A 20,076-nucleotide genomic window follows, 5' to 3' on the forward strand; every position below is an offset into this window, starting at 1 on the left:
CTTTACATTTTTACTTTCTAAAAATATTTATTGGTATTTTACGTGAATCTCTCGTTGCTGGATCTTGATATTAATAATGTTCTGATATCGTGAGTTGCTTCATTATCACTCGTTCATCACTCGAAATAATAAAAACAGAAATGATTATGGTAATTTATCCGAGTACATATTTTTGAAAGTTTGAAACCATGATTACAATAATATTTTAGAGATAAGAAAAGAATTTTTGCAAGTTAGATATTTAAATTTTGCAGTTTTGCGCTCATTTCTTCATTTGCTAACATTGGTTTAGTATTAACTTGTAAAACTTGGAAAACTTAAAATTACGGCAATCGTTTTCGGCAGCGCGCATAACAAGATAATTTTTTAAATGACATTTAAAGGTAGGTATATACATTCTTTTAAATGCAATAATCTATTGTTTACATAATACTAAACTTGTACATAAATACTATTTGAATATATTGATCATTGATTACTGGAAGGACGCGAGTACGGTAAAATATGACATCGAAGATTGTAAAACCTTTAAAATAAGAGTAAAAATTTTTAAAAATAATTTTATAAAAACATATATAACATTACAATATTTATGAAAATTTGTTCTTTACCGTCATGAAGCTTTTCAATGAAAAAATATATATCCTGCCTGCGCTCAAAATATTCGGTTGCATGCTCCTTCTCATGATGTTTATAACCAATCTTTGCGATTTCACGGGCATTTTATACCAGGCACATTTATATCTGCAAAGTTGCAGTATTATGCATTTCAATGATCATATTTTTTTACCGTTAATCGATCGTAAAATTATATATATATATTTTAGAATTTGAATCTCACATCTTATCGTGCATTTGTAAACTGTGATCTATCAACTTTTGACCTTGCAGACTAAAGCAGAATATATGAATTAACTGACCAACGACAAATGCTATGTATCTCGTCGTTTCAACAATGTTTTCTAATTGCACCGCCATCTCGAATAAAATAAATATAATTTAATTTCTTATTCGTCAGATGATTATAATATAAACGTACATAATAACTCGATTCTTAAAACGTGCAAAGGTTACAAGTTGAATTGCAATACTTTTAACGATTAAGCACATACTTGCACAAAGGTGACACTCATTGCTACGATAACTATGAACATTTGTATAACTAAAGCTACAGAGAAGGTATTTTCAAGAAGCTCCGCGAATCTATGGCAAATAAGTCTTACTACAATAATGTATATTGAGAATTTTTTTCAATAAGCATTTGTTTATTTATTCTTATATACATATGTAGAAACACATTTTTACATACTTACTGTAAAGCTCGCCAATGTGCACGAACGGATAATGCTATCTTTTGATTGTATATTTTTATATTATTATTCTCTACATCGGTATTATGTGCCACTTTTTCGAAACGATATCTACATGTATTTAAACAATAAATCGATATTTAACTTTGCTTCGTAAACTTATTATATTAAAAGAACAAGAAGAAAAATACGAATTATTCTAACCCAGCCACAGCGAAGATGCCGCAAACGTGTTCGATGTAAGTCAAGATCATGCAATCATGCGCAAGTAGACCCGTTATAATTATTATTATAGATATCACAACATGGAAAAGAATGTAATAAAAGTATTCTCTGTCATCGCTAACGAAATAGTGACATTCGTGAGGCATTAATATAGGGCGAGATTCGTTGAGGGGCAATGCGATATCTAATATCTTCGGTACAAGGCTAAATAGTACAAACAGGGGACAACATATGTAATAATATGCTGCAACAAAAACGAAACAAATCACATCTGTTATATATGTAAAATCAGATTAGAATAATTTATCCTCACAGACATAAATCAAAGAAATCAATCTTGCTTTTGCTGCATACGTTTTCATAATTTCGTATTCTTCCGAACTTTTCAAATTTGTCCAATCGCTATACAATTGATCGGTGAGATGTTTAATCTAGAATGCAATTCAATTTTATTAGATGAATTAATAGCCGTTGTAGGGCTCTGTGATTGCGATGAATAACCCTAAAAGCTTATGAAATCATATTTACACATAATTTACGATTGATTGTAGAAGATCGGGAATAGTCGTAGAAACTTAAGAAGCTGTGTTTTGATTAATGGATAATATAAAAAAAATTCAATATCATCTTACTTTATTATTATAAAATTGACATGTGAATAGCTTCACCATAATCACAATGTACATTAGAAACGTCGGTATTCCTATTAAGACACATCGCGCGTTTTTGCCACATTGAATAAGTCTTCCCACCTAGAAACGACGTTGCTAGCAGATTATAGAACTCAACGTTTTGTACATTATATTTTAATCAAACAATTTTTGAATTTTATTTATCCGCAATTATAGGGAAAAAATTCGTAACTGGTTATAACAACCTGCGTAACTATCACAGAAAGCTCGGTCATAGTCACTAGAATCATTCGGAACAACCTCTCTTTTCTCTTCTGATAAGGCCACTGCCCTACCAATAATAACATTCTTTTCGTAATGCTGTAATAATAATTCCAGACGAACTCCATAGTTTTCAGAGAGATACTTCGTCCACGACGGCGCGCAATCGACTAAATTTTTCGTCGTATTTTACATTGCAAGGAACGAATGAGTTTATCAGGAAGGGAGAATAAAATACTATGTAAAAATACTGTACGTCGAAAACGTTTAATTTCGCATGTCCCACTCCGTAATAACATACAATGGATATGTTAATAAATGTCTGTCAATGGGGTTGCCGTGCATGACGTATTGATTTTTTAATATCATAGAATAAATTGCAACTATATGGTGTCCATGTATAGATATTATTGCAAAATGTAACACAAAATTAGTAATATAAAACATTTTCAATGTTTAATATCTACACGCATATTTATTCTCTTAAGGAAATATTTTACATTAATAGTGATCCTTTTTTTAAGAATAGATTAAAACTGTTTTTAGATAGATTAGAAAAGTTTTTTTCTAAATATCTATGCAATTTAATATCTATAGTGTCTATACAGAATATTGTGAAATATGACATATTGAAATTGCTATGTAATAGATCTCCGACACGTATATATTTTATTTTCTCAAAGAAATATTTGGCACAGGCAGCGGCTTTTACATCTTTATTTTTCTGGATCTTGATATTAATTGATGTCCTGATATCATAAGTTGCATCATTATCATTCGATTATCACTCGGAATAATAAAAACAAAAATGAAAGCGTGTAATAATTTTTCTACGTAAATATTTTTGATAGTTTGAAACTATGATTACAATAATATCTTAAGGATAAGAAAAGACTTTTGTAATTTAGATATATAAATTTGACATATCACGTGATTAACAAAATTACGTACATATAATATAATATTTAAGTATAATGTGTGATGTTTTCATGATACATGGATTGAAAATGCTAATTGTCGGAAATGTAGAGATATTGCATGTTACTGAAAGGACGCGAGCACCGTGAAATATGACATCGAAGTTTGTAGAACCTATGAAAAATACGCCCACATATACAATATTATATATTAAGAAAGCTCCAAAGTGGGATTTGTGTGACAATTATGTATATGTATACTTTACCGCGGTGAAACTCTCCAGAGAAAAAATATAAACTTTGCCGGCGCTTAAAAAGCTTGGCCGATAACATTTCATCATCACTAGTATAATCAGCTTTTGCGATTTTATAGATGTATTGTACCAAGCACTATCGTATCTGCAATATTGCAAAAACGCGTGAAAAATAGTAAATGTAAAAACAGGAGAAATCCGATATTTTGTGAGTAATTCAACAACAAACATCTTACATCTTATCGCATGTCTGCAGACTGTGATCTATCAGTTTTTGTCCCTCGAAACTAAGTAAGAACAAATGGATCAGTTGACCGATGACATATAACACATATCTTATCAATTCCAGCAAATCGCTGTCCTGCTGTGAGATCTTCAATATAAAAAAAAAAAAAGACTAATGTTTGAATCTTTTGCAGATTTTGAATACGATTTTATAATAAATTAATCGGTACTTGTAACAAGGTAACGCTCATCCCTACTGTTACTATCAATATTTGTGCGGCAAAAGGTATATTGAAGATATTTTCTAGAAGTTCCACGAATCTGTCACAAGTAATAAATGAGATAATTATGAAATGAATTCTGTTGCTTCTGGATATATTTTTTATTTGTAAACGGACATGTTAGATTTTGCTCTTATACACTTACTTCAAGGATTCTCGATGCGTTCGCACGATAAACGCAACTTTCTTGCGATACATATTGTTCATATCAACAATCTCCATTGGTTCATCGCAATAATGAAATAATTGTTTGAAACGAAATCTATAAGCAATTCGTACGATACATCAATTCTACGAACATTTTTCGGATAAATTACATACAAAAAACAAAAAACATTTTAATTCGATTTTTATATACGTACTTGCATTATAAATCATGTTCTTACCCAATCACGGCGAACATGCCGCAAATATGTTCGACGTAAGTCACGTACAGGCAATCATGGGCGATTAAACCGGTCATAAGAATCTGCCAGGCCACGAGAGAGTGACAGAAAATTTGCAAGAAATATTCGCGAATGTCCACGAAATAGTATCCCGGATACGTCGGTAGCATCGGACGGGATTGATTGAGAGGCAATACGATATCGAGTACGAACGGTATAAGGGACATTGACATAAACATAAATACCGCCATTGAGCAATATACTGCAATGTACAAATTAAGATTGACGAAGGTCGGAAACGGAGAAAGGGTACGGCGAGAATATGGTAAATAACATAAATATGTTTCATTCCTCACCCGAATATATCAGACAAAATCGTCGACTATTCTGGGCATACGACTTCATTATCTCGTATTCTTCAGGACTTCCGATCTTTTTCCAATCGACAAACAGATGTCGGGTAAGATTTTTAATCTAGCAAAATATTGATTAATAGCAACATTTTTTCCTCACGATTCAGTAAAGTAGTCCATGAAAATACAATAAGAAAGACATTAAGAAAGAATTCGAACTTTTTTTTTTCTATTTCCTTTTTCAAACTATATCTTTTTTTTTTAACCCTGCAAGAATATTTAATCGCGACACATGTATTATAAAACGTACTGTGCTAATATTTAATTGGAATGTATACACCTTTATCGTAGCCATCATCGTCAACAGATACGACGAACTCCCCTCAAATATACAGTGCAAGTCTTTCTTGCATGTAAATTGATACGCTACCTGAAAATATTATTTCCAACTTTTGCAAGTAATTCTTTGCGTTCATCACATTAGATATGCATATCGATTTACCTGAGGGATGAAAATAGTTAAAATAGCTATCGTCAATAGAGTAACGCGAAATATTCTTGCTCTTGGTTTTAAAAACGGCCACACACCAGTGAGCGATGATATTTTGTAAACAATATTGTAATAATGATTCCGAGTAACATCCATAATTTTTAAAGAAACGCTGTATCTTCGGCACCGTGAGATCGATTAATGAACGACTCATGGCTTAGTCTCTGGAATGAAATACGAATTAAAAATAGGAACATATACCCTCTCTATAACAATAAAACCACGATACGTACATTCGATTTTCACAAAATAATACATGTCGCATGGATTAACGGCTGATATATATATTTTATAAACAGACGTATCATTTATTCCTTTGACACTAACTATAGTGTAACGAAACATTCTATTGACGAGGGGGGCCGGTGTGTTCAGGTTTCTCCCAAAGGGAGAGAGAATATCAATTAGAGTAAAATAACATCACGAAATAATATCGATTATTGGTAGCAAGTGTGCCGTTCTCTTCGTGACTATCGAGAAAAAAATGCAACGCCAGCGTAATCCGCATTATTAAAATACGACTATATAATCAGAGAAAGAAAAAGCATGAAACAAGTAGATCGTCATATCGATAACAAAATAATACTTTATTACTTTTTGCGCATATATTATGTTTTATATAATATACTAAATTATATAGAATACAAATATATAATTTTTTTTATCGCTCTCTATTCGATATAATATATTTATATTTCTCTAAAATATTTTAGCAATAATTTTCGCATTGCACATGCTACTATAATTGTCGGCTGTCGATTTATTCGTTGAAGGACGATAGAACCGTAAAATACGTCATCGAAGTTTGCAAGACCTAAATAAGGATAAGTTAAAAATTTTTACGCATTCTTTTGCCTATTCTTATAATATCTTAGCATCTATCACGATGATCGCTTTACCGTCGTGAAACTTTCTAAAGAGAATACATATATCTTGCCAGCAGTCAAAGTACTAGCTACGACGCTCTTTTTCATCATCATCAAGAGTAATCTTTGCGCGTTCACGGGTATTTCATACCATGAGCTATAAAATCTACAAAACTAACATTGTACATAACATAGTAATATAACAATATAGTGATAAAGTTGATCACTTCAATATAAAAATAATTAAATTCATATGTAAATATTTTAAATAAATGTATATCGATCAAAAAGATACATAGCTAATTTACTTCAACATTCTGATATTATCTTACATTTTGTCACAGATTTCGAGACTATGATTTATCAATTTTTGTCCTTCGAAGCTGAAGCAAAATAAGTGCATCATTTGACAGACAATGAAAACCAAATATCTCGTTGCTTCCGCTAAATTGTGCAACTGTATCGAGAACTTGAATACGGACAGAGTAAAATATATCAATGTTTTAAAAATCTATATATTATATTGTATTTTTCAGAGCTCTGTCACATAATTATCAAATTGTAAATAACTCACTTGTACTAAAGTAATGCTCATGCCGACTGTAACTATCAGAATTTGCATAATAAACGGCACCGTAAAAGTACTTTCAAGAAGTACCGCGAATCTATGGTAAGAAGATACGATAAAATAACGACGACTAAATATTATTCATTAAGAGATAATGATCTGTCGCGAATAACAAAGATTGTTTATTGCTTGATTTTAAGATTAATGAAGAAAATATGTTACAATATTATTACATACTCACTGCAAGGCTTCTCGATGAGCGTGAACTGCAAATACAATGTTTTTGTAAGACACGTCATCTGGATAATTAATCATGCTTTTTTTTGCATTATCATTTTTATACGATAAATGTTTAAATCGATATCTGCAAATATTCGTGTAACTTACGTTATTTGTAAATTTTTTTTAATTAATTTTTATTACGTTATTCATTCTTTGTCTCGATGAGAAATTTCTTATTAATTTTCTCGATACAACATAACAGCTCGATTCCAATATAAAAGATCACGGCAAAATCTTACCCAATCACGGCAAAAAGGCCACAAACGTGTTCGATGTAAACAAAGAGCATGCAATCGTGCGCGATAAGTCCAGTCATACTTAATGCTGCGGTAATTAACATATGGCAAAAAATATAGTAGAAATATTGCTCCTCGTCGACGAAATAATACGCCGGATACGCTAACATTATCGAACGGGAAGTGTTCAAAGGAAATATGATGTCCAAAATGCGTGGTACAAGAGCAGTTGTTGTAAATGAGATAGTACCTATATAAACATAAGCTACAACAAAGATAAAATTCGCGTGTCAAAAACAAATTAAAACGCACTCCTCCTTTATATAATAAACGTTTCCCTTTATAATGATACTTTCAAAAAAATTAAGAATTACGCAAAAGACAAGAAAATATAATTCGAAAAGAAGATACATAATCTGTTAAACTGATAATTTGCGAATTCAAATTTAGCTAAATTCTATTATAATATTAAATTTATTTATTAGGAAAGTAGAATTTAAAAGAAACTTTATTAAAGAAAGATTTGAAAGAAATTTTATTAAAAAACTGATAGTTTGCGAATTCAAATTTAGCTAAATTCTATAATATTAATTTTTATTTATTAGGAAAGTAGGATTCAAAAAAAGTATAATGCAAGTTTAAATCTGAATTTAAAAATACAATAAGTGTATATAGCAGCGCTAATTAATGGCAACATTATCCGATTTATGTAATGCAAATTTAGGAAGATAATCACAGATACAAGCAAATTGTTTTTTCTATAAAGATCCTCCAGGCATTAATCTTAATTTTGTAATATTTTCCATTATAAAATATATATTTTAATCGAAATAAAAAAAGATTACTTACAAGCGTATATCAATGTATACCATCTGCCAGTCTCAGTATATCTTTTCATAATCTCACGTTCATCTTCATTCTCGAACATATCCCAGTCTATGAACAAGCGATCTGTAAGGACTTTAATCTGCAAATATTACCGATATATTTAAAATCTCGGATACAGAGAGAGGGAGAGAAAGTATTGTCAATTGCCATAACAATATCTTAAGCTGAAATTTTGCAGGAAAATTTTATTTGTATACAATACAATAGAACGAGAGACAAAATTAATATATAAATAATTCATATTCTACCTTTTGTCTGTTAAGATAAAATGTAAATATTTTCACCAATATCATTATAGTTAACATGTGTGGAGGTAAAGTTTGATAGATACACTGCGCGTCTTCGCATATGAAAAATTGTGCTACCTAAAAAACAAAGTTGTTTGTGTGAAAAAGAATAAAAATTTTCAGAATGCAAGATGTCTTTAAAATCCGATAAATCTATGTAATTCGTCGTTTAATCTCAAGAAAGCTTAAATTCATATAAAGTTGATCGCAGCAAAAACAATGAACATTTGAAAAATACAATGAAAATGCATGCTTGAAAGCCTGATAAATCTATTCAATTCATTGTGTAATTTTAATAAAGCTTAAATTCACAAAAAATATTTTTAATGACGATTAATGTTACCTGTGTTATTATCATGTTAATTAAAATTATGAGTATCAGAATCAAGAAGGATCGTTTTTCCTTTGGTTTCTGATAGGGCCATTGACCGGCAAACGACAACAATCTCCTATTAATATCGTAATAGTAATCCATATTAGATTCCATACTTTGAAATAGTTTCTCTTTCATGCACAAATGTCATTTGAATGTCCGAGAGAATCTTACCCTCGAAATTTTTCCCGCAGCAGAAAATAAATTACTATTTACATACCGCTATCTCCGTCTTTCTATCTTTCCCTCTTTTTCCCGAAGCGTCCGGACATGACGATCATGCGGGTTTCCGTGACTGATAGATATAATAAATATGTGTCTCGCGTAAATATAACGTAGGCCCGAATTGACAACGTTTCATTAATTGTGAAAAGCTGACCACTTGAGATATGTTAGTTCGAATAGGAATGTATTGAACATGTTAGAAGATGTAAAAAATAATCGTCGTCATACAGAACAGTCAAGTGATACTCTATACCTATCTTGTGCAAAAGTTTATATATTTTTTTTTTTACAAAAGTACAATGTGTTCGCACAGTAAAATTCGGCAAACGACTTTCACATACAGTTTCTTCGCTTTCGATTATATAATTCAGACTTCTCCACACAGCTTCTATACCTATAAGTTCAGCGTAAGATTTCTACAATAAGGTCATTTGATGACTCGTGTTCGCATTAATATCGATGAAATGTGTAGCTGATAATAAATAAATAATAATAAATAATATCGTGTAATTTAAAAGAAAAAGGAACTACAGTAATATGTATATTATATCGAATAGATATGAAAATATATCGATAGCAAAATAACACTTTATTGTTCTTACAATGTCCTATTTTATATGATATAAAATATAAATATATTTATTTTTTTTTTATATAATTAATAATACTATATTCTTCTACAGAATTTTTCAGCCTTATTTCACTGTTATAATAATTCAAATCGAATTATTCACTGAAGGATGCTAGCATCATAAAGTACGACATCGCGCTTTGTAGAACCTAGATTAGGACAAATTAAAATTTTTACATTTGTCTGATTATACAAGATGACGCGCATCGACCGCCCACTATATAAAGACTTTAACTCAATAATAACTCCTTTATTAAGCGTTATAAAAAAGAATGGTTTAGAATTTTTTGACTTAATTTTTGGTAAGAAATAACGCTATGTACTTAGTGGGCGGTCGATGCGCGTGTCACCTTGTATAATATGTTATACAATATACGTATAATATATTTACAATATATGTGCCTTTCTTTATGAGATTATAATATCTATCACAATAATTGTGCTTTACCATTGTGAAATTTTGAAAAGAAAATACATATATCTTGCAGGCGGTTATAGTACTAGCTTCGATGCTTTTTCTCATCACCAACAAGAGCAGTTTTTGGTCTCTTACGGGCATTTCGTACCATGCACTATTATAACTAAGAAATTAATATTGTACACAAAGGAAATAAATGTAATAATATGGTAGCGATCACAAGAAATGATTAAATTTGCAAAAATATTTTTATATCAAAGTCAAATTTCTTACATTGAGCTGAAAACATAGCTCTCATATTAACTTACATTTTGTCGCGAGTTTCCAGACTATGATTTATCAACTTTTGTCCTTGGAAACTGAAGCAGAACAAGTGGAATAGTTGAGCAATAATATAGATGAAGTATCTTATCATTTCCGCTAAATCGTTCAAATGCCTTGAGAGCTTAAGTAAAATCGTGCGTTTTAGACCTACATTTTATATTTTTCGGAATTCTGATATATTGATATATCTAATTACAAATGACTTACTTGAAGTAGACTAACGCTAATAGTAATCGTATTTATTATAAGTTGTATAGCAAATGACTTCGAAAAGACATTTTGAATGAGTTTCGCAAACCTATAGTAAGAATAAGACGAATAAACGAAATTCATAAATTCATCATAATCCATTGCGATTATTAAAAATTGTTCATTGGATGACTTTAAAATTAATAAAAGAGAAACTCATTTCGATATCGGTACAAACTCACCGTAGAGCCTTTCGATGTGCATGGATTGAAAATACGATATGTTCGTAATATAGGTCGTTTGGATATTCAATCTGCCTCTTTTTCGCGATATCACGTTTATATATCAAATGTGTAAATCTAAATCTACAAATATTCAGACAAATTAAATTCTTGTAAAATTTGTACTTTTTGACTTTTAAGTAAATGTACAAAAATGAAAATTATAATTACATAAATTTTATTATTTTTTAAATATAAGATTATTACCCGATTACTGCGAAAAGACCGCAAACATGTTCAATGTAAATAAAAAACATAGTATCATGAGCGATTAATGCGGCTAGACATATCATAAGGATAATTAGCGTATCGCAAAAAATGTAATTGTAATATTTCTCTTCATCAACGAAATAGTACGCTTGCCATATTAACATTATTGGACGTGAAGTATTTAGAGGAAAGATTGCATCCATGATACGTGGCCAGAGAGAAGTTGATGCGAATGAAATAGCAGTTACATACAAGTACGCTACAATAAAAATCAATTTCTTTAAAAAAACTGACGTCTGCTATCTTGTAGATGTTTATATTCATATAAATGTGTAATACATTTTTTTATATACATCCTTATTATAGTTAAAGCCGGATGAATGGTTCCCCGCGTTATCTTTAGAAAAAATTTCATAATTAAAAAACAAGAGAGTTACTTGCTGGAATATATCAACACGTATCGCCTGCCTTTCTCAGCGTATTTTTCCAGAATTTCACATTCTTCCTTTCGAGTCTCGAGAACATCCCAGTCTGCGAATAAGTGATCAGTGAGATCTTTAATCTAGAAATGTTATCGATATATTTAAATATAATCTTTTCAATAGCTATAAAAACATATAAGCAAGATCAAACTAAAATCTGTGATTTGTACAATATTTGTAGCTTAAAATTAAATACAACTAATATACGTAATACGGCTATTAAATAACCGTATTGATTTCTTTTATCTTTTATTTTTTGTGTGAGTAGCATAACGAGTAGTACTGTTTTAAAGCTTCAAGACAACTCTATCAATTGCAAATATTTCACTACGAACCACACTATGTATAATAACATGTGTACTAATAAAACGTACTGTCCTACTTTTCAATCGATATGTGAGCACTTTCACCACAGTATTGAATATCAAAAAATATGTAGGCAAAGTTTGAAAAATACATTCCATGTCTTTGCATAGAAACATATATGCTATCTGAAAAAATATACTTATAATTTATGAAGACATATATATATTAAAAATAAAAAATGCTCTAGAAATTCGAACAATTTATTCAATATAACACAGTATGTCATAATAAATATATTAATGCCATACGTAATATTTAAAAAATTCTCTTGCCAATAATTAACATTACCTGTGTAACGAGAGAATTAAACAAAAACATGAGTGTGAAAGCCAAGAAGAATAGTCTTGCTTTTGGCTTCTGATAAGGCCACTGACCGATTATCGACAAAAATCTTCTATTGATATCATAATAGTAATCCCTTTTATGTTTCATACTTTCCGAGAAATAATTTCTATTTCACGCCAGAACCTCGTTTGATTATACAATATCTTCCCTTAGAAAGCCTTTTACACGCTCGCGTGTAAAATAAATTAATATTTCATATAACGCTTCCGCTCTTCCCTCCTTCCTCACTACGTTCCACATAGCAATCAAACGAGTTTCCATGATTGACGTATACCTACAATAAGTATATGTCTCAAGTACATATAATATAACAGCAAATAAACAGTCTTTGACAAGCTGACCCTTTTGGAAAGGTGTGTCGGCTCGATCGCAAGTATATTGAATACGCGACTAAAAAATGTGACGGTCTTGATCAAACAGTCCTTGATCAATTTTTCAGCGATAGAAAAAAAAGTACATTATTTTTATAATATTTAACTAATGAAGTTTGCATATATAACTACTTCATTTTTTATCACACACATATAGCTATATAATGTAACTTTACTTACTTGTCAATCTGGAGCAAAACTTTAGTATTTTTATAAAAATTCGACGGTAAGACGTTATCTTAATTAATTCTAATTTCCCATTATTGAAATTAACGAAATTAATATGATAGGTTGGATGTCAATAATCAACGACGCTGTTAATCGATACTTATCTTCGAAGAGAAAGCTACAATATTTTATATAAAAGTTTTGATTTTTATAAATATTTGATACACATTTAATATCATAAAAATATAATTTAAAAATTATAATTAAAAATTATATTTAACCTGATAGAAAAGTCTAGTTAAAGTTTGTAAAAAAATAAGAAAAACAAATTATACGCACTTATTGAAAAAATTTGATACTTCTTCCTTTAGAATATCTACTGTATTTGTATAGCTTAGTACGCTACAAGTCATTGTTGTTTGTACCCTTGTATATGCATTATATATATATGTATATATACACACTTAATATTTTTTATTTTATTTTTATTTTAAAATATTTTAAACTTATACGTTTGAAATAAATGAATAGCATTTGAATGACATATATCGAAGTCATATCGAATTCTGCAATATTCGGTATGACATTCTGCCCAATTGTAAATGACTACCCTTTTTTTACATTTCATTATATGAGACATAACCGTGTGTTAGTCTAGTATATTGTATATAGAAGTCTGTGAACTAGGGTTTTCTTATTTTTTTATCTGAGGTAAAAACCATTATAAAAACACATCATTCTTTCCCCGTATTTGTTATAATTAAAACCGAATTTACTTTTACTTAAAACAGCAATAGAGAATTAAACATGCATTATTGCAACAAAAAAATCTCTTTCCTTTTAAACTCGTTCACGCGTTCATGTTACAACATATGAACTGTACTTAATGATATAGTATCATGCATCAAAAAAAATTTTAATAACATATGTATATTTTAACAAATGAATATGCAAAAATATTGATAATAAAATAAAATATTATTGCTTTTATAATTATGCCTCATTTTGAACAATATAAAATATTAATATATTATTATTTTTTTATGATTTCCAATATATTCTTATCCGAATTTCCATTACTGCACTATATATACTGCAATTATCACTGATTCATTCATTAAAGGACGCTAGCACCGTAAAATATGACATTGCGGCTTGCAGGATCTATTAAGAAAATTTACACTTTTACATTCGTGTGATAGAATATGTTACATATATAGAATATTCATGTCTGACTCTTTATAATATTGTAATATCTATCATATATTACGATAAATGCTTTACCGTTGTGAAATTTTGCAAAGAATATACATATATCTGGCAGGCAGTCACAGTACTGGCTTCGATGCCTCTTCTCATCACGATTAAGAACATTTTTTGTCTCTTGACAGGTATTTCATACCACGCATTATTGTAACTATAAAATTAATGTACCACGATTAGTCGTAAATTAACATCCGATAGGCTTGCATAATAAAACAAGAAAAAACTTTTATTATACAAAACGTAATAAATATAACGATACAATAATAATCACAAAAAGAGATTAAATTCAAAAAAATATTTTAATACGGAAAGTAAATTTCTTATGTCGACTAAAACGATTTGCAAACCTGATATTAACTTACATCTTGTCACGAATGTCGAGACTGTGATCTATTAGTTTTTGTCCTTGGAGACTGAAGCAGAATAAATAGTATAATTGAGCAACAATAAAGAGAAAATATCTCGTCGCTTCCGCTATATTAAGATGCAATTGAGTCGAGACCTTAAGTAAATACGTACATTTTTAAACCTACATTATATTTTTCAGAATTCTCATACATGAATCTAATTGCAAATAACTTACTTGCAACAAAGTAATGCTAACAGCAACTGTAACTATTGTAAGTTGTATAGCAAATGATATCGAAAATATACTTTCAATGAGTTTCGTAAATCTATATAGTAAGAATAAAACAGATAAATAAAATTTAATTTATTGCAATCTGTCGTGAGTATTAAGAATTGTTTATTAAATGACTTTAAAATTAATAAAAAAAAAAATTTATTCACATTCATCAAGATATAGCTACAAACTCACTGCAAAGCTTTTCGATGAACATGAATTGAAGATACAAAATCTTTATGATATACATCGTCCAGAAAATCCATCAAATTTCTCTCCGCGATGTTACATTTATACGTCATATGTCCAAATCTAAATCTGCAAATATCCAGGAAAAAAGTATCATTATAAAATTTGAAAAATTTGTAATTTTTGTCTTGTAAGTGAACGTACGAGAAAAAGAAATATTATTATAAAATTTTATTTATCTCCTAAACATAAGATATATAACATTGTTTGCAAAATATAAATAATATAATACCCAACCACTGCGAAAAGACCGCAAACGTGATTGATGTAAGTAAAAAACATACAATCATGTGCGATTAATCCCATCAGACATATCATAAGGATAATTAGCATATCGCAAAAAATGTAGTAATAATATTTTTCTTCGTCAACGAAATAGTACGCTGGCCATATTAACATTATTGGACGTGAAGTATTTAGAGGAAAGACCGCATCCATGATACGTGGCCAGAGACTAGTTGCTCCAAATGAAACAGCAGTTATATACAAGTACGCTATAATAAAAGTCATAATTTCGTAAAAAAAACTCATATCCGCTCTCAGAAATGTTTGCATTAATATAAATGTTTAATACGTTTTTATATATACATTCTTATTATAATAAGAGCCAGTTGAATGTTTCTCCGCGTTATCTCTTTACAAAATTTCTTAAATAAAAACAGGAGAGGTACTTGCAGGAATATATCAACACGTATCGCCTGCCATTCTCGGCATACTTTTTCATAATCTCACGTTCTTCCTGAGTCTCGAAAATATCCCAGTTTGCGAATAACTGATCAGTGAGATTTTTAATCTAAAAACACATCATCGATATTTGATATCTTGGATACAGTATTTTTAACAGCTATAAAAGCATATAAATGAAATCAAAATAAGATTTTACAATTCATGTCTATAGTTTAAAATTAAATACAGTTCATATGTAAAATCATGTTCATATGTAAATCATGAGATGAAATATACTTTCTGATTGTTAAAGCGAAATGTGAGCACTTTCACCAGAATATTCCACATCAAGATATGTGTAGGTAAAGTTTCAAAAATACATTGTTCGTCTTCGCATATCAAAAGTTTTGCAATCTGAAAAATGCACTTATCATTTATAAAAAGAAACAAAAATTTTAAAAGCGTGAAATGTCTTAAAACTTTGAACAATCTATTCAATATAACACAGAATCTCATTCAATGTTAAATACTCAAAAAATTATCTAATCAATAATTAACATTACCTGCGTAACAAAAGTATTAACCAAACATATAAGTAGGAAAGCCAAGGAAAATAGTCTCGCTTTTGGCTTCTGATAAGGCCATTGACCAACTATAGACAAAAATCTTCTATTGATATCATAATAATAATCCTCCTTATGTTTCATTTCGAGAAATGATTTCTATTTCATGCCAAAACTTCGTTTGATTATTCCATAGATACCTTCCCTCGGAAAGCCTTTTACGCGCTCGCGTGTAAAATAAATTAATATTTCATATAACGCTTCCACTCTTCTCTCCTTCCCTACTACGTTCCGCATAGCAATCAAACGAGTTTCCATGATTGACGTATACCTACAATAAGTATATGTCTCAAGTACATATAATATAACAGCAAATAAACAGTCTTTGACAAGCTGACCCTTTTGGAAAGGTTTGTCGGCTCGATCGCAAGTATATTGAATACGCGACTAAAAAATGTGACGGTCTTGATCAAACAGTCCTTGATCAATTTTTCAGCGATAGAAAAAAAAGTACATTAGTTTTATAATATTTAACTAATGAAGTTTGCATATATAACTACTTCATTTTTTATCACACATATATAGCTATATAATGTAACTTTACTTACTTGTCAATCTGGAGCAAAACTTTAGTATTTTTATAAAAATTCGGCGGTAAGACGTTATCTTAATTAATTCTAATTTCTCATTATTGAAATTAACGAAATTAATATGATAGGTTGGATGTCAATAATCAACGACGCTGTTAATCGATACTTATCTTCGAAGAGAAAGCTACAATATTTTATATAAAAGTTTTGATTTTTATAAATATTTGATACACATTTAATATCATAAAAATATAATTTAAAAATTATAATTAAAAGTTATATTTAACCTGATAGAAAAGTCTAGTTAAAGTTTGTAAAAAAATAAGAAAAACAAATTATACGCACTTATTGAAAAAATTTGATACTTCTTCCTTTAGAATATCTACTGTATTTGAATAGCTTAGTACGCTACAAGTCATTGTTGTTTGTACCCTTGTATATGCATTATATATATATGTATATATACACACTTAATATTTTTTATTTTATTTTTATTTTAAAATATTTTAAACTTATACGTTTGAAATAAATGAATAGCATTTGAATGACATATATCGAAGTCATATCGAATTCTGCAATATTCGGTATGACATTCTGCCCAATTGTAAATGACTACTCTTTTTTTATATTTCATTATATGAGACATAACCGTGTGTTAGTCTAGTATATTGTATATAGAAGTCTGTGAACTAGGGTTTTCTTATTTTTTTATCTGAGGTAAAAATCATTATAAAAACACATCATTCTATCCCCGTATTTGTTATAATTAAAACCGAATTTACTTTTACTTAAAACAGCAATAGAGAATTAAACATGCATTATTGCAACAAAAAAATCTCTTTTCTTTTAAACTCGTTCACGCGTTCATGTTACAACATATGAACTGTACTTAATGATATAGTATCATGCATCAAAAAAAATTTTAATAACATATGTATATTTTAACGAATGAATATGCAAAAATATTGATAATAAAATAAAATGTTATTGCTTTTATAATTATGCCTCATTTTGAACAATATAAAATATTAATATATTATTCTTTTTTTATGATTTCCAATATATTCTTATCCGAATTTCCATTACTGCACTATATATACTGCAATTATCACTGATTCATTCATTAAAGGACGCTAGCACCGTAAAATATGACATTGCGGCTTGCAGGATCTATTAAGAAAATTTACACTTTTACATTTGTGTGATAGAATATGTTACATATGTAGAATATTCATGTCTGACTCTTTATAATATTGTAATATCTATCATATATTACGATAAATGCTTTACCGTTGTGAAATTTTGCATAGAATATACATATATCTGGCAGGCAGTCACAGTACTGGCTTCGATGCCTCTTCTCATCACGATTAAGAACATTTTTTGTCTCTTGACAGGTATTTCATACCACGCATTATTGTAACTATAAAATTAATGTACGACGATTATTCGTAAATTAACATCCGACAGGCTTGCATAATAAAACAAGAAACAAGAAAAAACTTTTATTATACAAAACGTAATAAATATAACGATACAATAGTAATCATAAGAAGAGATTAAATTCAAAAAAATGTTTTAATACGGAAAGTAAATTTCTTATGTCGACTAAAACGATTTGCAACCCTGATATTAACTTACATCTTGTCACGAATGTCGAGACTGTGATCTATTAGTTTTTGTCCTTGGAGACTGAAGCAGAATATATAGTATAATTGAGCAACAATAAAGAGAAAATCTCTCGTCGCTACCGCTATATTACGATGCAATTGAGTCGAGACCTTAAGTAAATACGTACATTTTTAAACCTACATTACATTTTTCAGAATTCTCATACTTGAATCTAATTGCAAATAACTTACTTGCAACAAAGTAATGCTAACACCGACCGTAACTAATGCAAGTTGTATAGCAAATGATATCGAAAATACACTTTCAATGAGTTTCGCAAATCTATGTAATAAGAATAAAATAGATAAATAAAATTTGTAAATTTCATCACGATCTGTCGTGAGTATTAAGGATTGTTTATTAAATGATTTTAAAATTAATAAAAAATTAATAAAATTAATGAAAAAAATGAATTTACACGATATCATCACGATATCGTTACAAACTCACTGCAAAGCTTTTCGATGAACATGAATTGAAAATACAAATTGTCTGTGATATGCATTGTCTAGACAATCAATCAGATTTCTGCTCGCGATATCACATTTATATGTCATATGTTCAAATCTAAATCTGCAAATATCCAGGAAAAATGAATCGCTATAAAGTTTGAAAAATTTGTGATTTTTGTCTTGTAAGTGAACGTAAAAAGAAATATTATTATAAAATCTTATTTATCATCTAAATATAAGATATATAACATTGTTTGCAAAATATAAATAATATAATACCCAACCACCGCGAAAAGACCGCAAACGTGATTGATGTAAGTAAAAAACATACAATCATGTGCGATTAATCCCGTCAGACATATCATAAGGATAATTAGCATATCGCAAAGAATGTAGTAATAATATTTTTCTTCGTCAACGAAATAATATGCTTTCCATATTAACATTATTGGACGTGAAGTATTTAGAGGAATGACCGCATCCATGATACATGGCCAGAGAGAAGTTATTATATATGACATAGCAGTTACATACAAGTATGCTACAATAAAAATCAATTTCGTAAAAAGCTGACATCTGCTACATCTCGTAAATGTTTATATTTATATAAATGTTTAATACGTTTTTATTATATACATTCTTATTATAATAAGAGCCAGTTGAATGTTTCTCCGCGTTATCTCTTTACAAAATTTCTTAAATAAAAACAGGAGAGGTACTTGCAGGAATATATCAACACGTATCGCCTGCCATTCTCGGCATACTTTTTCATAATCTCACGTTCTTCCTGAGTCTCGAAAATATCCCTGTTTGTGAATAACTGATCAGTGAGATTTCTAATCTAAAAGCACATTATCGATAGATTTGATATCTTGGATACAGTATTTTTAACAGCTATAAAAGCATATAAATGAAATCAAAATAAGATTTTACAATTCATGTCTATAGTTTAAAATTAAATACAGTTCATATGTAAAATCATGTTCATATGTAAATCATGAGATGAAATATACTTTCTGATTGTTAAAGCGAAATGTGAGCACTTTCACCAGAATATTCCACATCAAGATATTCATAGGTAAAGTTTCAAAAA

The 20,076-nt window shown here is 29.3% G+C and overlaps 5 protein-coding genes across 5 annotated transcripts; all 5 read right to left on the bottom strand.

Moving 5' to 3' along the window:
* Positions 1-283: 283 nt before the first annotated feature.
* LOC138936638 (odorant receptor 13a-like) lies at positions 284-2,634 on the bottom strand. Its single transcript, XM_070302210.1, has 9 exons — positions 2,413-2,634; positions 2,168-2,287; positions 1,849-1,966; positions 1,515-1,779; positions 1,314-1,421; positions 1,113-1,203; positions 842-978; positions 612-744; positions 284-526 (listed from the first exon to the last, which is right to left on the bottom strand). Exons 1-9 carry the CDS (start codon positions 2,554-2,556, stop codon positions 476-478), a joined length of 1,167 nt encoding a protein of 388 aa, XP_070158311.1. The 5' UTR covers positions 2,557-2,634; the 3' UTR covers positions 284-475.
* Positions 2,635-3,385: 751 nt separating this feature from the next.
* Positions 3,386-9,022, bottom strand: LOC138936707 (uncharacterized). Its single transcript, XM_070302320.1, has 19 exons — positions 8,865-9,022; positions 8,483-8,599; positions 8,196-8,313; positions 7,350-7,611; positions 7,070-7,192; positions 6,835-6,925; positions 6,593-6,729; positions 6,294-6,426; positions 6,158-6,208; positions 5,596-5,600; positions 5,347-5,512; positions 5,155-5,274; positions 4,848-4,965; positions 4,492-4,753; positions 4,251-4,367; positions 4,055-4,145; positions 3,836-3,972; positions 3,612-3,744; positions 3,386-3,520 (listed from the first exon to the last, which is right to left on the bottom strand). The coding sequence occupies exons 1-19, from the start codon at positions 9,006-9,008 to the stop codon at positions 3,470-3,472; spliced, it is 2,376 nt and encodes a 791-aa protein (XP_070158421.1). The 5' UTR covers positions 9,009-9,022; the 3' UTR covers positions 3,386-3,469.
* Positions 9,023-9,819: 797 nt separating this feature from the next.
* LOC138936639 (odorant receptor 9a-like) lies at positions 9,820-12,695 on the bottom strand. Its single transcript, XM_070302211.1, has 9 exons — positions 12,309-12,695; positions 12,029-12,145; positions 11,614-11,734; positions 11,170-11,431; positions 10,924-11,046; positions 10,689-10,790; positions 10,477-10,605; positions 10,199-10,331; positions 9,820-9,899 (listed from the first exon to the last, which is right to left on the bottom strand). The coding sequence occupies exons 1-9, from the start codon at positions 12,450-12,452 to the stop codon at positions 9,846-9,848; spliced, it is 1,185 nt and encodes a 394-aa protein (XP_070158312.1). The 5' UTR covers positions 12,453-12,695; the 3' UTR covers positions 9,820-9,845.
* A 1,247-nt stretch (positions 12,696-13,942) lies between these two features.
* On the bottom strand, positions 13,943-16,414 carry LOC138936641 (odorant receptor Or2-like). The gene is made up of 9 exons (XM_070302214.1): positions 16,271-16,414; positions 16,005-16,121; positions 15,717-15,834; positions 15,274-15,535; positions 14,988-15,110; positions 14,754-14,844; positions 14,533-14,672; positions 14,189-14,321; positions 13,943-14,068 (listed from the first exon to the last, which is right to left on the bottom strand). The coding sequence occupies exons 1-9, from the start codon at positions 16,412-16,414 to the stop codon at positions 14,015-14,017; spliced, it is 1,182 nt and encodes a 393-aa protein (XP_070158315.1). The 3' UTR covers positions 13,943-14,014.
* A 1,461-nt stretch (positions 16,415-17,875) lies between these two features.
* Positions 17,876-19,088, bottom strand: LOC138936708 (odorant receptor Or2-like). Its single transcript, XM_070302321.1, has 5 exons — positions 18,982-19,088; positions 18,723-18,813; positions 18,502-18,641; positions 18,151-18,283; positions 17,876-18,030 (listed from the first exon to the last, which is right to left on the bottom strand). Exons 1-5 carry the CDS (start codon positions 19,086-19,088, stop codon positions 17,977-17,979), a joined length of 525 nt encoding a protein of 174 aa, XP_070158422.1. The 3' UTR covers positions 17,876-17,976.
* Between the last annotated feature and the right edge of the window lie 988 nt (positions 19,089-20,076).

The sequence above is a fragment of the Polyergus mexicanus genome, unplaced genomic scaffold (genome assembly GCF_030449975.1).
Source record: "Polyergus mexicanus isolate NDT 795.1 unplaced genomic scaffold, iyPolMexi1.0 SCAF_9, whole genome shotgun sequence".
NCBI lineage: Eukaryota > Metazoa > Arthropoda > Insecta > Hymenoptera > Formicidae > Polyergus > Polyergus mexicanus.

Coding starts and splice junctions, on each gene's coding strand:
- LOC138936639 (XM_070302211.1), bottom strand. CDS start 12,452: ATGAAACATAAAAGGGATTACTATTATGATATCAATAGAAGATTTTTG. Junction 11,432..11,613: donor ATACGTGTTGATATATTCCA/GCAAGTAACTCT, acceptor TTTTTATTGTAG/CGTACTTGTATGTAACTGCT. Junction 10,332..10,476: donor CTGGAAACTCGCGACAAAAT/GTAAGTTAATAT, acceptor TTAATTTCTTAG/TTATAATAGTGCATGGTACG.
- LOC138936641 (XM_070302214.1), bottom strand. CDS start 16,414: ATGAAACATAAGGAGGATTATTATTATGATATCAATAGAAGATTTTTG. Junction 16,122..16,270: donor TTAATACTTTTGTTACGCAG/GTAATGTTAATT, acceptor TGCATTTTTCAG/ATTGCAAAACTTTTGATATG. Junction 15,536..15,716: donor ATACGTGTTGATATATTCCT/GCAAGTACCTCT, acceptor CTTTTATTATAG/CGTACTTGTATATAACTGCT.
- LOC138936707 (XM_070302320.1), bottom strand. CDS start 9,008: ATGGAATCTAATATGGATTACTATTACGATATTAATAGGAGATTGTTG. Junction 6,209..6,293: donor CTTTAGAAAGTTTCACGACG/GTAAAGCGATCA, acceptor ATCCTTATTTAG/GTCTTGCAAACTTCGATGAC. Junction 4,368..4,491: donor GGCATGTTCGCCGTGATTGG/GTAAGAACATGA, acceptor AATTGCTTATAG/ATTTCGTTTCAAACAATTAT.
- LOC138936708 (XM_070302321.1), bottom strand. CDS start 19,088: ATGACATATAAATGTGATATCGCGAGCAGAAATCTGATTGATTGTCTA. Junction 18,642..18,722: donor TTAGCATTACTTTGTTGCAA/GTAAGTTATTTG, acceptor TATTTACTTAAG/GTCTCGACTCAATTGCATCG. Junction 18,031..18,150: donor CTATGCAAAATTTCACAACG/GTAAAGCATTTA, acceptor TTTTCTTAATAG/ATCCTGCAAGCCGCAATGTC.
- LOC138936638 (XM_070302210.1), bottom strand. CDS start 2,556: ATGGAGTTCGTCTGGAATTATTATTACAGCATTACGAAAAGAATGTTA. Junction 1,967..2,167: donor GTCAATTTTATAATAATAAA/GTAAGATGATAT, acceptor ATTGCATTCTAG/ATTAAACATCTCACCGATCA. Junction 1,204..1,313: donor GCACATTGGCGAGCTTTACA/GTAAGTATGTAA, acceptor TATTTGCCATAG/ATTCGCGGAGCTTCTTGAAA.